The sequence below is a fragment of the Odontomachus brunneus genome, unplaced genomic scaffold (genome assembly GCF_010583005.1).
Source record: "Odontomachus brunneus isolate Ranch 3 - 2012 unplaced genomic scaffold, Obru_v1 Obru_scaffold_005, whole genome shotgun sequence".
Lineage (NCBI taxonomy): Eukaryota > Metazoa > Arthropoda > Insecta > Hymenoptera > Formicidae > Odontomachus > Odontomachus brunneus.
The window spans coordinates 4011164-4026408 of NW_022639455.1; the positions used below are offsets into that span (position 1 = coordinate 4011164).

Consider the following 15245-nt stretch of genomic DNA (forward strand, 5'->3'; position numbering starts at 1 on the left):
TCTCTCTCTCTCTCTCTCTCTCTCTCTCTCTCTCTCTCTCTCTCTCTCTCCCCTCTCCCTCCCTCCCCCTCTCTCTCTCGTCGAGTTCAACCGCGCGAGATGGCGCACGTATATGAATTACGCTGTAATTTGAGAAAACGATAACGAGATAATTTACGTGACACGTCCTGCACCGGTAAACGAGGAAGGTAGCAGAGACGCGACAGTTGCGACATTGTACATTCGTCTTGTTTCCCATTATCGGATTTATCGCGCCAGGATCGACGCGTATGTTTACAGCCTGCCGTTTACAGTGGAAGTTGTTCCTCTGCGTTCGCGCTCGCGCGTACTTATCCACGGCGGATGCGCTTTCATGTAACTCTCCCGGTTACATAAACGTCTGAAAAAAATTGGTAACCCTACACTATCGTATAATTTCAACCGCCCCGGAAGGTCAGCGGACGCTGTATAAATTTGCAAAAGTACCAGCTCCGAGGGTCCCACTTAGGACCATGCCCGGCGAGGAATTATTCAAGCTGGGCAAGGGTTAATTGCTGCCTTCATCAAACCACCTCCCTTCCTCTTTCAAACGAGCCCTTGTCGCCCGTGACATCACCGTTCTGTATTTAATCCGACTCCGTTGCGTCACGATGATGTCGGATTACGAACGCCGGTCCGGACGGTTCCTCCGTGTGATGCCGATGATTTTACTTCGGGCTTTCGTGGTTTTATGTTACGTGTATCTCCTTGACGTAAAGATTTATTCGAGTATTCTACTGATTAGAAATAAAATTAACACACTAGAACTCTAAACATGAATAAAATTTACCCAGACCAACTTCTCGAACGTTGTCATTCTTTGAATTTTGATCATTTTTACGGAAGTTATGAGCAAATAAAAATACACTGAATAAAATTTTTCCCATATTTAGGATTTGCGTAACTTTTTGACATTTAGGATTCAAGGGTTAGTTGAAAAGAATACAAGTTGAAGCGACAAAACGAAATTCAACCTGATTTCACACATTATATAACTTTTCTCTTTACAGGCTATCGTTTAAAATCAAGTTATTATATGAATTTATTATAACAAGTCGGTCCTATCATAGTGATTCTTGGAAGATAATTTTTGGAAATACATTTCTCATTGCAGAGGCAATTCACGTTGATTCTGCAAGCGAGGGACGTGCCGAGCGCCGGCGTGATCGAGGAAACGAGTTACAGTGGTATCGTCCTGCCCGAGTCCACATGGCACACCCTCAATCATCAAGGTAGAAACGCTCACTTAGCGTATCGGATACGTGTCCAGTGCGACGAACATTACTACAACGCTACCTGCACCAAGTTCTGCAGGAGCAGAGACGACGTTTTCGGTCATTACAACTGCAGCGAAGACGGCGACAAGGTGTGCAACGATGGATGGACGGGCAACGAGTGCAACACGGGTGAGTCAAAATTCAATCCATCATGTCGAGCACGTAATTATCTTACCACTGCGAGTGCATTACACGAAGAGAATTTTATAATAAAAATTACTATGGAATTTTGTACACATAACCGAGGAATGATAGATGTAATAACAAATCGACATATTCTGCAGTAACAGATTATCTCCTCATTCCATATATACTGCTTATATTTTAAGAACTGAAATGTGCTATTAAAAATTTTGCTTCTTCTAGCAAAATTTTTAAGGAACAAATATCTTGTTTCTTAGCAAAATAGACCTCATACTATGAGAGAAAAAGTATTTAAAAAATAAAAAATATTTATTTGATTGTGAGTATTAGTATATAACATATTTACTTAAATCTAAATTCTTTTATTTAAATATAACAAACAGCTTTTATAAAAAGCTTTTGAGAAAATATCTACTTCCTTATTTGAAAAATATTTCGTATTATTATAAATATAAATATGTTTTAGTACTTTACTTAATAAATATGTTTTGTTATAGTACTTGCTATATATAAATAAATATAATACTGACAGTCTGTTTTGCATATCTAGGGAAACATAGTAAAGTTGCAAAGAATTTATATGAAAAAAGAAAAAGAAATATTATTCTTTTTGTGTAAAAATACTCGATACCTCTGAGACGTCATGTTCGAAAGAATTGTGCCGAGAGTTTTTCCTTTGCGGCATCCTTTTCTAAGCTTGCAAACAATTTTTCGTCACGCATTCTGCGCAGACGGTAATCCTTCCTTTCCTGAACGACTACGCGGGAATGCAATTGCGCGCGATTCGAGAAGTCGAAGTACCGAGAAGCCCTTAGCGTATTTCAATATTAGAGGCTGCAGGTGCGCATCGACTTAGAATGAATTATCACCGATTAATCCCGAGGTACCGCTACCACCGCGCGTAACCATGAGTGCTATTAATTATAACACGTTGCGTAACATGGCGCGTAAAAAAGAAATTCGCGCGAACATATACCTCGACGCTTCCTCCCCGTCGTTCTCCTACAGAAAGAACGATCTCGCGAATAAATTGCTTTCATCGAAACGTTACGTCACACGCGCATACACACTTCTTATCGCATCGTATCGTATCGTGATTTTTGAGCCAATGCACATCTTCCTCCATTTCATGAATCATCTCCGTCTACTCCTCCTTCTTCTTCTTCTGACGAAGAAAGAACTACGCGCTCTTTGTATGGTTGCTGGACGAAAGGTTGCAACACTTTTATCTCGGTGAACCTCGAAGCACTTCGAAAATACTTCGTAAGAAAATGTATCTTCTACATGGAAAAAAATAGCATGGTTCTGTTAGTGACGATCCTCTCTACATTACTGACTTTTTGTTCATCGTTGCGACTCCAGCATTCCCTTATTATTAATTATGCGCGTTTATCACGGTTGGTAATTAATCTGACAATAAACAAACAAAAAAAAACGGAATCTCTAGTTCTTAGAATCGAATTTGGCTCGTAAAAACCAGAAATTCTGTTTCCTTCAACTGAAATATGTTTGTTCAGTTCCGCCAAACTTGTTTTTCCGTGTGAGGATTACTGAGAAACAAATTCTTTTATTAGAAGCGATGTGCCTTGCGAAACTTATCGAAGTAAAAGTGCTGCAACCTTTCTTTTATCGGCTGCACAATCAAGAGTCTGATCAAGAGAATTCGCACGGCTAACGAGCTCGCTCTATAGAGTTTCCTTATCCAGGAGAACTTGTTCGAGATGGACACGGAGCTTATCGCGGTGCAAGCCTCTCCTTTCTCGTCATTGTTATCATCTCGTTACGCACGCCGGAAAGCGTGCCGCGCGCAAGAACGATATCGTCGATATCGATCGCGGAAGGAGGTTCGCCGATTTTTCCACCGCGCCGAAGGAACAACCACCTCGTTCGTTCGTTGGAGCGTGAAATCTCGCAAGTACCGACCATACCCATGGATGTCGTTTAACTCGATTTCTCACGAGACGCGCACGCACCTCCGGGCCTAACGAGGCCTCGCGATTCGATTACCGGGCTATTAATAATCGCCGTCGTTCGCCGCGAGACTCCCGATAATTTCCGAAGAGAAGAACAAAAAAAATCCGGTTCGCGTCCAGCGTCGACGAACAAGGTTTATCTTACGCCTTACTTTCGCAATGTCCACGCGAAATATGCAAAATCAACATTCATCGTCGACGATTTACATTTTTCCAATTTCAGTTTTGCCCAATTGTAGTGTATGTTCATCCTTTCTTTCTTTTTTCTCTTAAAATTAGATGTACAGTCCCTCATTGAGGGGTCCTTGTACACAAAGTCACATCCTAAAAAATATAATATATTATATTTTTCCACTTCTTGTGGGAAGCTCTGAAAAATGGCACAATATTGTTTATAAAGACTTCAAGTATGTAGTGCATGATGCCTACAAAGTGTCACTGAAGATTAGAAACACATTAATATTTGTTTTCCGTATAGTGTGTATATATGATACAATTAAATAACAAAAGATATTTTTATACTTCACGACATCATGCTCTTTTATAGTCTATTGATTCGCAATGAAACTTTATATCTTTTGAATACTTAAAGTACATATGTACAAAAATTGAGATTCTTGCTATTATTTTTTAATTATCTTTCTCTTTACTTAAAGATATCAATTATATATTCCCGTAACAACATGAATTAAAATAGTTCCAAGTAACAATATAACGTTATATGACGTCATAGTGTTTGATGAACTTACAATTCAAAATGGAATAACTTTTGATACAGACTCTGAATCAGTCTCAAATCGTTTGTGATCACTTTTAGACGCAATGTAGATTAATCTGTAATGTTTTCGAGAATTTCTCCTCATTTTTGAGGCAGGCAATACATCCTCCAAAGCCAATTTATGTGCGGGGAACTATAGGTGTGTTTCACTGATTGCGAAATATACCAAAATATTTCGCGCAAGACTTGAATGAATATGAAAGATAGACTCCGAACGCGGAAACAGACAGTGGGCTCAAGAAAGACGAGCGACAACGGAAGGGTCGAAGGGTCGAGCTGCTACCCACGTTCGCGATTTCCATCTCTCTTTTCGCCGTTCCGGATTCTCGTGCCTCCGGGCACGCTGCGACGAACGATTCCGTCACGTCCGCGATTTAACGCGCAGGAACGCCACGACGGATCAAAAGATGATCGAGCGCCGCCGCCGCCGCCGCCGCCTCCTCCACACACCGCCTCTTCGCCGTCGCCTCCGTCGCCCTCCGTGGTCCCGTACGGATCGTAAAACACGCGAATTATCTCGAAGCGTGCCTCAATGGGCGGACGTTAGACGCATGTCGTACGATCGCACAAAGGTAGCGACACATCACGCCAGGTCCCGTCGCACAATGCTGCGCCGACTAATATAACAGCTCTTTCTTCGCTGCTTAATCGTTACTTCCGCCTCTCCGTGACCCCACGTGTGGTTACTGTCATCCCTCCCCATTGCAACACTCGGGGCACAATGCGCATAAGGTCGATCTCAAACGGACCGACTGACGGGACGTGCGAGGAGGTCGGGACCGGCCGCGTTCGTCTGGAGATTCGGGCCGTTAGATAGACACGTAAGTCCCACTTTTCGCATTAACCCTTTAACCAAAGACAGACCTTGTCTCTTGATACTAGTTGATTGCGGTCTCACGGCACCTCCGTATCGATCACACATCTTTTCTTCTAACGTGAACTCGTGAAAAGTGAACCATTTCCTATGAAAATATTCATATTTTCATTGCTTTCGAGAAGTGATCGTTAAAGTTGTCAATGTGTAAAGTTCACATGAATTTTCATGTTTTTATTTAAAAAAGAAAGTTACATAATCGCTACCCCAGATACTCACCGCGGTCATGTGGAATCATCACGTCAGGGACGAGAAATGACACGCTGAAAATTATTGCATGCTATTTTTTAAATAAAAAGATATTTGTAGAAGAGAATACTTGAGATCGTGTCTCTAAAAGTGCCGTTAAAAGTGGTGTAGTCAATTAGAAGATTTATGAATCATTTTTAGAAATACTTTTATCGATAAAAGAGTATTCAGAGAAAATATTAAGGGTCTTAATATTTTCGTAAAAATCGAAATATTAATCCACAGAAATCTGTTTATATCAATCTTGATACGCGTGCTGGTATTCTCTATATTATTTTCCTCGAAATAAAATGTACGAAAAATACCTTGAATATCTTAAATGTCCTTGAAATACCAAGGCTCCTCATGACCGAAATACCGCGAATTGAAGGATACGAATCAGAGATATAAGTCGTATTATCGAATTATCACTTGCCTTAATAATGGAACGTGTAATATATAAATAAAAATAATGAGACGGAAGAGTAGGGATCAATCGATAGGGAGAAGAAAAAGAAGATCGAAGCCCTTTCGTTGCTGTTTCGAATACTGAAATAACAATTCGCTTGCACAAGGTACATTCGCGTTTCACAGTCCGCCACGCTCGTGATATTATGCCAATGGAATTCAAATAACACGCGGCTGCTTCGCGACGAGGCTGCTCGTTTTCCTTGGCACTGTGAACTTTAAGGTTTCACCGTTTGATAACCGACCGATCGTCTCAAAAACGGATTGACAATCCGCCTCGTCTGGCGCATTAGACGCATGCGTTCGCATCACTGCGTTTTCGTTTGCGAACTTAGCAGATTTCGTGATCGCGCCGACAGACACGATCGTCTTGACACGCGGCACGAAGGAAAAAAGAACAGGAAAGTCTCTCCCATCCGACGATGCAGAAAGATCGAGTTATCGAGTTTTGAGCACGTTCTACTTAGACGACGGGAAAAATGCGCAAACCCCAATTAGAGAGACTATCGGCGGAGATCGCGTGCTCGTGAGGCGATGAGTCGCGTTCGCTTACGAGAAGGAGAGAACTGGCTCCGACATTTTTGTCGCGCTTGTGAAAGGTCAATAGGAGAATTTCACTCGTGCATCCTCTTCACACGATGCGCCAACCTGGTCGCGCAGCGCGAGAAGGTAAAATCTCTGCGGGCTAAAGCGCATACATGCATACATACATACACCAGCGCTAGTATTCCTCTAACATCTGGCAGCCACGAAAGGATCTCGCAGGTTCAACGAACGCTTCGTCGCACTAAATTTGCGCACAATCTTCTGAAACTTCTATAAGTCGATACAATGACAATTAAAATGATATATCATTGAGTACTAATTTGTGAAAAAAAACAACTCCTTTGTGAAGATGCTGCAAAATTTGTTTTTTCAGTCGCGACGAGTAAGGTAAAAGTGCCAATGTTTAGACTTTTAATGTAGAATTAATATTGAATATATACATATATTCTATGTCAAAAGTTTAAATCATCGTATTTAGAGACCAAAACAATAAGAATATCTAGAGTTAGATCCCAATTATGACAATCCAGATGTTGGTACTTTTATCTCAATATACTGAGAGAAAAAGTATCTAAAAAATAGTAGATATTTTTATTTATTTATATTGAAGTAAAATATTTCTCAAATTAAAAAAAATATACATTTTTTTCAAATCTTAACTTTTCACAAAAGCAATTGTTTATTCTATTTATATAAAGGAACTTAGAATTAAGTAAATATGTTATAGTACCCGTGACAGAAAATTCACTATTTTTTAGATTTTCTTTCTCTCCGAATTCCATCAAGAAGAAATCGAATCCCTATGTTGTCCGAGAAGCTCGCTTCGCGGGAAATTCTACATGAAATTAATAACGCACTAGACCACGTTATTTCTCGTCGAAATAAATTTTCATCTTGCGCGAGCAATGAAACCATAATTACACTCTCACAGGGGGGAGCCGCGTCACGAAGACTCGACGCGCGGGTTACCGACGAATCGCAGAATTTTTCGTGCAGCCGACGCGACCGCGGAGCGTAAATTTTCCCGGAAAACGCTTCCGCGTCGAATGACGCAACCACGCCGTAATCGTGCACGCACGCACGCACGCACGCACGCACGCTCGCACAAAGTGGCGAGGCTTCAAGGTGTTTTCGCGCGAAAAATCGCAAAACCGCCGTCCCGCAATCCGCCTCTTCGCGCAGCTGTCCCGTCGTCGCGCAAAAAGGATCGCGAGGAGGACGCGGGAAAAAGTCGCCGGGATAGGCTTCGCAAAGGCGAATTGCGCAAGTTAATTTACCTACTGCCGGCGTATTAATCAACCACGGCCCGTAGGCATGAGTAGCAAGCGCGTTCGTTTGAGCCCGGCGGATTTATAGTTTCTAAACGGCGAAAGGGCCGCCGCAGCAGTCGATGCTGCGGCGAGGATCTCTCTTCGTAGGATCGTAGTAAAAGCACCGGGGAACGGCTGATTGGCTCGATCGTCCGAGAATGACGAGGAAGACATCAGCTATGGCGAGGCATATATACAACGTGTGACCATGGCAAGAAAAGCCTGTCGCGAATGCGTCGTCATTTAGGAGGCCCCGAAGTATCATGTGCGAGGTGCGGTCGTAAATACCCGTAAATGTCCGTTTGTTCATGTATGTATGAGAAAACAAAAGAGGGAGGAAAGAAAAAGAAGGAAAGATAAAGGGACAGAGAAACAGAGAGAAAGAGAGAAAGCAACGGAGCTATTAATCATTAAGAATGCCGCGGGCGGTATACACGCGCACGCACCGTATATATGTGTACACGCGCAAATGCACAATAATTGCGTGTACATACGACGGCGTGGTACATACGCGACGTAACGGTAAAAGTGTTGGTGCGCAACACGACCGGCACAAACCCCGAAAGGATAGGTACAAACACGCGTGTCGCGAGCGCGGCATGAGTTTTCGTTTCATGGTCGGGGGGATAATCCTTCTCTCTGTCACTTCTCATCTGTCTTTCTGTCCCACCGGCTAATTGAGTTGCCCGGTCCTGGCGAGATCTCCGTCACGTTCGTCCCTTCCTGTCTTTCCTTTTTTCATCTGGCCGGGGTGGACGAAGGAGGCAAGAGAAATCGAGTCGTCATCGTCATCGTCATCGTCATCGACGTCTTTTTCCCCAACGTTCACCGTCGTCGTCGTCGTCGTCGTCGTCGTCGTTGTTGTTTCCAGAGGTACGATACCTTGGTCGCATGAAATTCGATTTCATCCTCCAACCACCTGTACTGAGACGGCGTTTTACTTGTTGCTTCGGTTACTCCTTCAATGCGTCACACCGTGGGACGTCCGATGGTTATGTCTGATCTTAACTAAAAATTCATAGAAAGCATATCGCGCGAGCGCGTGTCTTCTTCCGCGTTCGTCTCTCAGCGGCGACGCGTGCGCTCGTGCCTCGTTCATTACACATCTCCGCGCTAATTACGTTTGCCCGACTCAATGGCTATTACGTGTCGCATGCACGGAAGACGGATAAGAGGGTCGGTTAATCCGTTCACGTCATCATTCAAATGTCCCGAGACATCCCGAGCGAATTCCATGCGGACACACGCTCTCTCACTGCATCGACGTACCTCGCGTCGATGCTTGCGTAACGTGACTTATCGTTGAATCTCGACGGTGTGTAACACGAAGTAATATAGATCGTCGTAACACAGTTGTATATGCATTTTCTGCATCGCACTTATGAAAATCGATGCACGAACGAAAACCGCAAGAGAAAAATATTAATAATTTATTATCAGTAACCATTGTGTTAACGGTAACATCTGTGTCCTTGTTATTAACTTCATTAACTTTGCAGAATTTTTGCAATGCAAGTTTAATTTATTTTATTTTTTTTTAAATTAACGAGATTAAATAACAACGAGAATATCCTAAAAACTTGTCCAGCCGTCTGCAAGAAGGGCTGCCACCCGGTTCACGGCTACTGCGAGGTCAGCTACGAATGCAAGTGCCGGCACGGGTGGCGCGGCGACCTGTGCGACCAGTGCACGCCCTATCCGGGCTGCAAACACGGCTACTGCAACGGCTCGAGCTGGCAATGCATCTGCGACACCAACTGGGGCGGCATACTCTGTGACCAAGACCTCAACTACTGTGGCACCCACGAGCCGTGCCAAAACGGCGGCACGTGCCAAAATACCGCGCCGGATCACTATCTGTGCACATGTCCGGACGGCTTCTCCGGGCCCACCTGCGAGAAGATCGACAACCCATGCGCAACCAACCCCTGTCTGAACGGAGCGACCTGCCATGAGCACGGGGAGACGGCGCAGTGCGTGTGCGCTCCGGGTTTCACCGGGCTGAACTGCGCGACCGATATCGACGAGTGTGCCTCGCAACCCTGTCAGAACAATGGCACCTGCGTGGACGGCAAGAACGGTTTCGTGTGTAACTGCCCACCCGCCTGGCAAGGAATACTCTGCCAGTTCGATGTGGACGAGTGTACGCTCAAGGAACCGCCCTGCAAGAACTCTCTCACCTGCATCAACTTGGCTGGCGACTACAAGTTGGTATCCGCTGTCATTTGCTTACTTTTTATAATGCCGGCAATTTAACACAGTTGCTTGTTAAAATTGCTTGTTGCAGTTTAACAAAGTTATTAGTATATAACGCCGCTTTCCTCACAAATTGCTTTCTTTTCACTAAACTTGCTAACGAAATTAAGTTTGATAATGAAGTTACCTATGATCTCATCTCGGTAAGTTACTTATGATTTCGGTGTTCGCAGCTGCCGATGCCGGAGTGGCTTCACGGGGAAGAATTGCACGAAGAATATCGATGACTGTGTCGGTCAGTGTCAACATGGCGCGCTTTGCATTGACCTGGTGAACGACTACCATTGCAGCTGCACCGCCGGCTATTCCGGCAAGGATTGCGACGTCGACATCGACGAGTGCGCGTCCAAGCCGTGTCAGAATGGCGGCGAGTGTCGGGACCTGGTGAACGCATACGAGTGTGTGTGTCCGGTTGGCTTCACCGGCTACCAGTGTGAAATCGATCGCGACCATTGCAGCCCGAATCCGTGCCGCAACTCGGCGCCGTGCTACAAAACGCAGACCGACTACTACTGTCACTGTCCGGAACAGTGGCAAGGTAAGAACTGCTCGGAACCGGCCCCGCACAACCCCCAGTTTGGCGTGACGGACGAGCAGTTCGGCTGCGGCAGCGAAGGCACGCCATGCGGCGGTCGAGGTCGTTGCAGCGGCGGCAAATGCACCTGCGATCCGGGTTACACCGGCATACATTGCCACGAGAACATCAACGACTGTCACAGTAACCCCTGTCTAAACGGTGGTACTTGCGTCGACCTAGTGAACTCCTTCCAGTGTATCTGCAGGGAAGGCTGGAGCGGTGATCTTTGTGATCAAGGTAAGTGGACTGCCATCTTTGATATTTGACGCAACAATCTAAGTTAAGATAATAGTCCTCAACGTGAAAAATTTTAATGGAAGCTATATTAGAATTAAGAATTAGATACTAATTTAGTGTTACACTCTCGATTTATATCGATAATACTCGAACAGTATTATCAGTTTAGCAGGAGTTTACATTTGAAAATGGATAGTAATATCTTGTTATTTAAAAAGCTGTTATTAGAGATAGTTTTTCAACGATAATGTTAGCACCAAAATCTGGTGTTAACATTATGCTGTAACCATCTTGTGAGACGTTAACATGTAAATTAACACCTCCACTTTCAAAACGTAAATTCTTGCTAGATTAGTAAAATCGTAAATGCCCCAACGTTAAATTAGTAATTCGCTTAATTCTAACATAATTCGTATTCGATTTAGGTAGCTTAACAGAGATGACGAAACGACAAAGATCTGTTTTACATATTAAAAGGATAATATTCTCTTCCAGATGTGGACGAGTGTATGACGCAACCTTGTCGCAATAACGGTACCTGCGTGGATGGCGTGGCGGACTTCACGTGTATCTGCCGCGGTGGCTGGAAAGGCAAGACTTGCGCATTGCGCGGCGGCCATTGCGAGCCTGGCACTTGTCGAAACGGTGGCACCTGTCAGGATCGCGGTGATGGCTTCACATGTCACTGTCCACCCGGATGGGAGGGCGCAGCTTGCCATATCGCGTCGCCGGCGTGCACGAGCAGTCCTTGCGAGAACGGAGCTACTTGCGTAAACACCGCGGACGGCAACTATCGTTGCGTTTGTCGAGAGGGCTTCGAAGGGCCAAATTGTCGGCGTGATGTCGATGATTGTCAACCACTGCCGTGCTTGAACGGCGGTAAATGCGTTGACGGTGTCAATTGGTTCAGATGCGAGTGCGCACCAGGCTTTACTGGCCCGGACTGCCGTATCAACGTGAATGAATGCGCGAGCGACCCGTGCACGGGCGGATCTACCTGCGTGGATGGTATCGCGAGTTACTCCTGCATCTGCCCACCTGGCAGAACCGGCATTCGATGCGAAATCAGGACCGCTGGTGGACCTGGCTGCATGGCTGCCACGTGGGAAGACGATTGCAACGTGTGCGAGTGTCGAAACGGCAAGAATCAGTGTAGCAACGTCTGGTGTGGTCCGGGTAACTGCCTCAATGGCACTTCCTGTTTAGCCCACGAGGTATGCGTTCCTAGCCCAGGCGAAAGCTGCTTGGCACCGCCATGTCCGGCATGGGGTGAGTGTCGACCCATCGAAACCGGCAGGAGAGTGGGACCGCCAGCGTTACCAGCTCCTCCATCTTGTTGGCCTGGTCAGTCCACACCTGGGCCAACTTGTTCGAGACTCACGATACTGCTGAGGAGGGACACTCTGGCTGCCGGTACATCGGTAGAACTGTTATGTCGTCGGCTAAGAAAGCTTCTCGCCGATCCGCGTAGACCACAGTCGGTGGTGTTGCTTTGCGATTTGAAACCTGGTGACAATGACACAATAGAAGTGACCATCTTCTCCGAAGCAGCAGCCGCTGCAGCAAGAGATCTTGGTGAAGCGCTCAGTCGTCCCCTAGCAAGACCTCTCGCTCTGGCCTCCGTTTTGGAAGTCAAAGTGGAGACGGCTTTGCTCAGCGAGCCCAGCTCAGCGGGTGCGAACAATGTCGGTAGCTATGTAGCCGTTCTTGGCGGTGCATTGGCAGCAATACTGGTATTGGTGCTGTTCGGTGGCCTTTGGTACCTCAAATCCGTCAGGCATAGGTCGAGTCTGACAGCAACCACCAGCAGCGAGACTTCGTTGCACCGTCATCGCAGCGATCTGGACGAAAAGTCGAATAATCTCCAGAACGAGGAGAACCTGAGGAGATACGCGAATCCATTAAAAGACCAGGACTCTGGCGAACCCAGAGTGTCGGTCGTGAGACCGTTGTCAGGTCCTTCGCTCGGCAGTTTGACCGCTACTGAAGAGAGTTTGGAGATGGTGTCCGAGGAAGGAAGACATCGTTTACCGCCGCTCTACAAACCACCTAGCGCTGAAGCCAGGAACAACACGGCTAGTTTCAGCTACGAGGAAGGCGCGCACAAGCCCTACAGCAAGCCCAGACTGCAGGAACCGACGTATCCGCATCAGCAGCCAGGTACCAGCCAGACGTCGGGACCACATCAAGTGCTAACGGTGCACGTGTGATCGAATGTCGTTGAAGTGAAACAGTTGCGAGAACGCGGCTCAACGATGTCCCGAGAATTCTCCCGAATTTCTCCCGGTCGGAGAAACATATGGAGCGTGTACCGCGACGATGGCGATTCTTAGAACAAAGATTCTTAGGAACAATATAAGAGACGTATGACGCTAGACAGGAAGTAGATCTAACACCCGAGACTGAGAGTTTACCTGGACGATTTGATTCTTATGTGATAACGGTAACCGTGACCTTTCGATTCCGGGATAACTTCCGGTAAGTTAGCTCTCCTTTGAGATTATCCCTCGCAATGGTCGAGACAGCGCGTAGAGTATCCTAGGGACGAACGGGGAGAAAAGGGAAAGAAGAACTCGCGACTTTAACAGTAATCACACTATTACTTACGTTATATACTGTTATTACGTTATAACTATGCATTACGAGATGAAGAGTATAAATGTCGATTGTTTTTACACTACAATATTATTTTACGGTTTACTCGTAGCACTTGTTTGGTATATTGACAACCGCTGAAATTATCGACTTCACGCGAGGTTATTACAACGTGACTCAGGCGTGAAACATATTTTCCAGATTGTAAATTTAGAAAGTCGCGCACAAAGAAGTTTCCTCCTTTCTCATTCTTCCCATTCGGTCCTCCCGCACTCCTGCGATATGACAATAAATGATCGATAATTATAAATAATTTTAATGAAAAATGACCAGTTGTTATATCGTTGTACATATGTACATAGCTCGTACTTATTAATTTCGCTAAGTCTGTATCTCCTACTCCTTGCCCCTCATCCTGCTCGGCGTCGCCATCCCTAAGTTAGTCTTAATCTCATATCCGTTTTATGCTCGATCTTGTACTCGTTTCATATTCGTTTTATTGTACTCTGCGTTTGCGCCGCTATCGTTGAAGTTTTCGCCGCACGAGTGACACCGTGACAACTACGAGATGTATGTACGTTAGTCGCGTATTATCGTCGAAATGAAGCTGCGCTTCGTTAAAGTGGCCGAAGTACGAACTGGAGGGAAACGTGGAAGCGTATGACATAATGTGTGTAAATAAATCTTGGGCAAGAGGAATTCGTTTCCAGACGCGTTGCATTCACGATCATTAATGTTAACATTGCGCAGATATCGCTCGATCGCACGTATACGCGAAGGTATATTTTGTATTATATATAATGTTGGGCTTCGAACGTTCCTTCAGACGATATTATTGTGATACTCATAGAAGAAGCGGGACCGTTGCGTAAGAATATTATGGTACTTCGCGTGTTCGTCCATCTACGGCACTCGGTCGAATTTTAATTTCGCGAGGACACGGCGCACGTGGGTTTTCGCGCATTGAAAGATACTGCCACTGCGAGAGAACCTGTTATCCCCCTTAATGCAGCGAAAAAGCGGCCTGAATAACATACTACGTCGTTATTTCATGTGTCTCGCGCGTAAATTATACACGCCGTCGAAATTTACAATGATGAAACGACGTGGAACTATTTCTCGCAATTTTAACGTCTTCAGACGCATGAATTGTCTAAGCGCAACTTTTATTGCTGATTAAGTTGTTGCTGCGTGTTAAATTTGTTGCTATAGCTTTCGATTTCTTTTCTTTATAGTATATGAAATGGCAAACATCGATTCGTTGTTGCAAAGATTACATCAGCGGCGTGAATAATGATTTAGAACGCTGGCTCGTGAGGACCACGTTAACGGTGTAAATGACGATTTAAAAGACGCGCTTGGACGCAGTGAAGGCGAACGATGTATATAGTGACGCTATATCGCATCGTGGAGCGATGTAAATAAATTCACATACGTATATCTCATCCGAATCATTATCATCCACCCTCCTCGCCCCCTCCCTCCCCAGTCATCGTCGACCCCGTTTTTCGATGTGCAATGTATGTTTTCTTCTTCTTCATCTTGTTTTTAATAACGTTTCTCGCCAAGCGATGCGTTTGCGTTAGACGCGCGTAAACTAATTTAAACCGAGAAGCGTAGCTCGCCCTAGGTAGATGTACGTAGATTTACAGCAGGAAGGAACAAATCTCTGTAACACAAATACTTTCTATATTTTATAGAGAAAATTATATATTATATTGTACGAATGCGTAGAGAGAGAAACGAGAGATACGGTGAATATATATATAAATATATATAAATATAAATATATATTATATATATTATTTTATATTATATATATATTATGTTATATTTTTTATTTTATTTCGCCTCGTATATATAATAAAATTCGCAGATCACAAGCAATAGTTCGTTCTCCCCTCTATGAATTATTTCTTTTTCAGCTCTCTCTCTCTCTCTCTCTCTCTCTCTCTCTCTCTCTC

General features: G+C 44.8%; 1 protein-coding gene across 1 annotated transcript in view; it reads left to right on the forward strand.

The window, feature by feature from the left end:
- Nucleotides 1-15239, forward strand: part of LOC116849280 (protein jagged-1) — a 56887-nt gene extending 41648 nt beyond the window's left edge. Inside the window, exons 3-6 of the mRNA XM_032826267.1 lie at nt 1133-1424; nt 9205-9823; nt 10046-10686; nt 11182-15239. Of these exons, the coding sequence (XP_032682158.1) occupies nt 1133-1424; nt 9205-9823; nt 10046-10686; nt 11182-12896 (3267 nt within the window). The 3' untranslated portion in view covers nt 12897-15239. The remainder of the gene's footprint in view (nt 1-1132; nt 1425-9204; nt 9824-10045; nt 10687-11181) is intronic.
- Nucleotides 15240-15245: the final 6 nt, after the last annotated feature.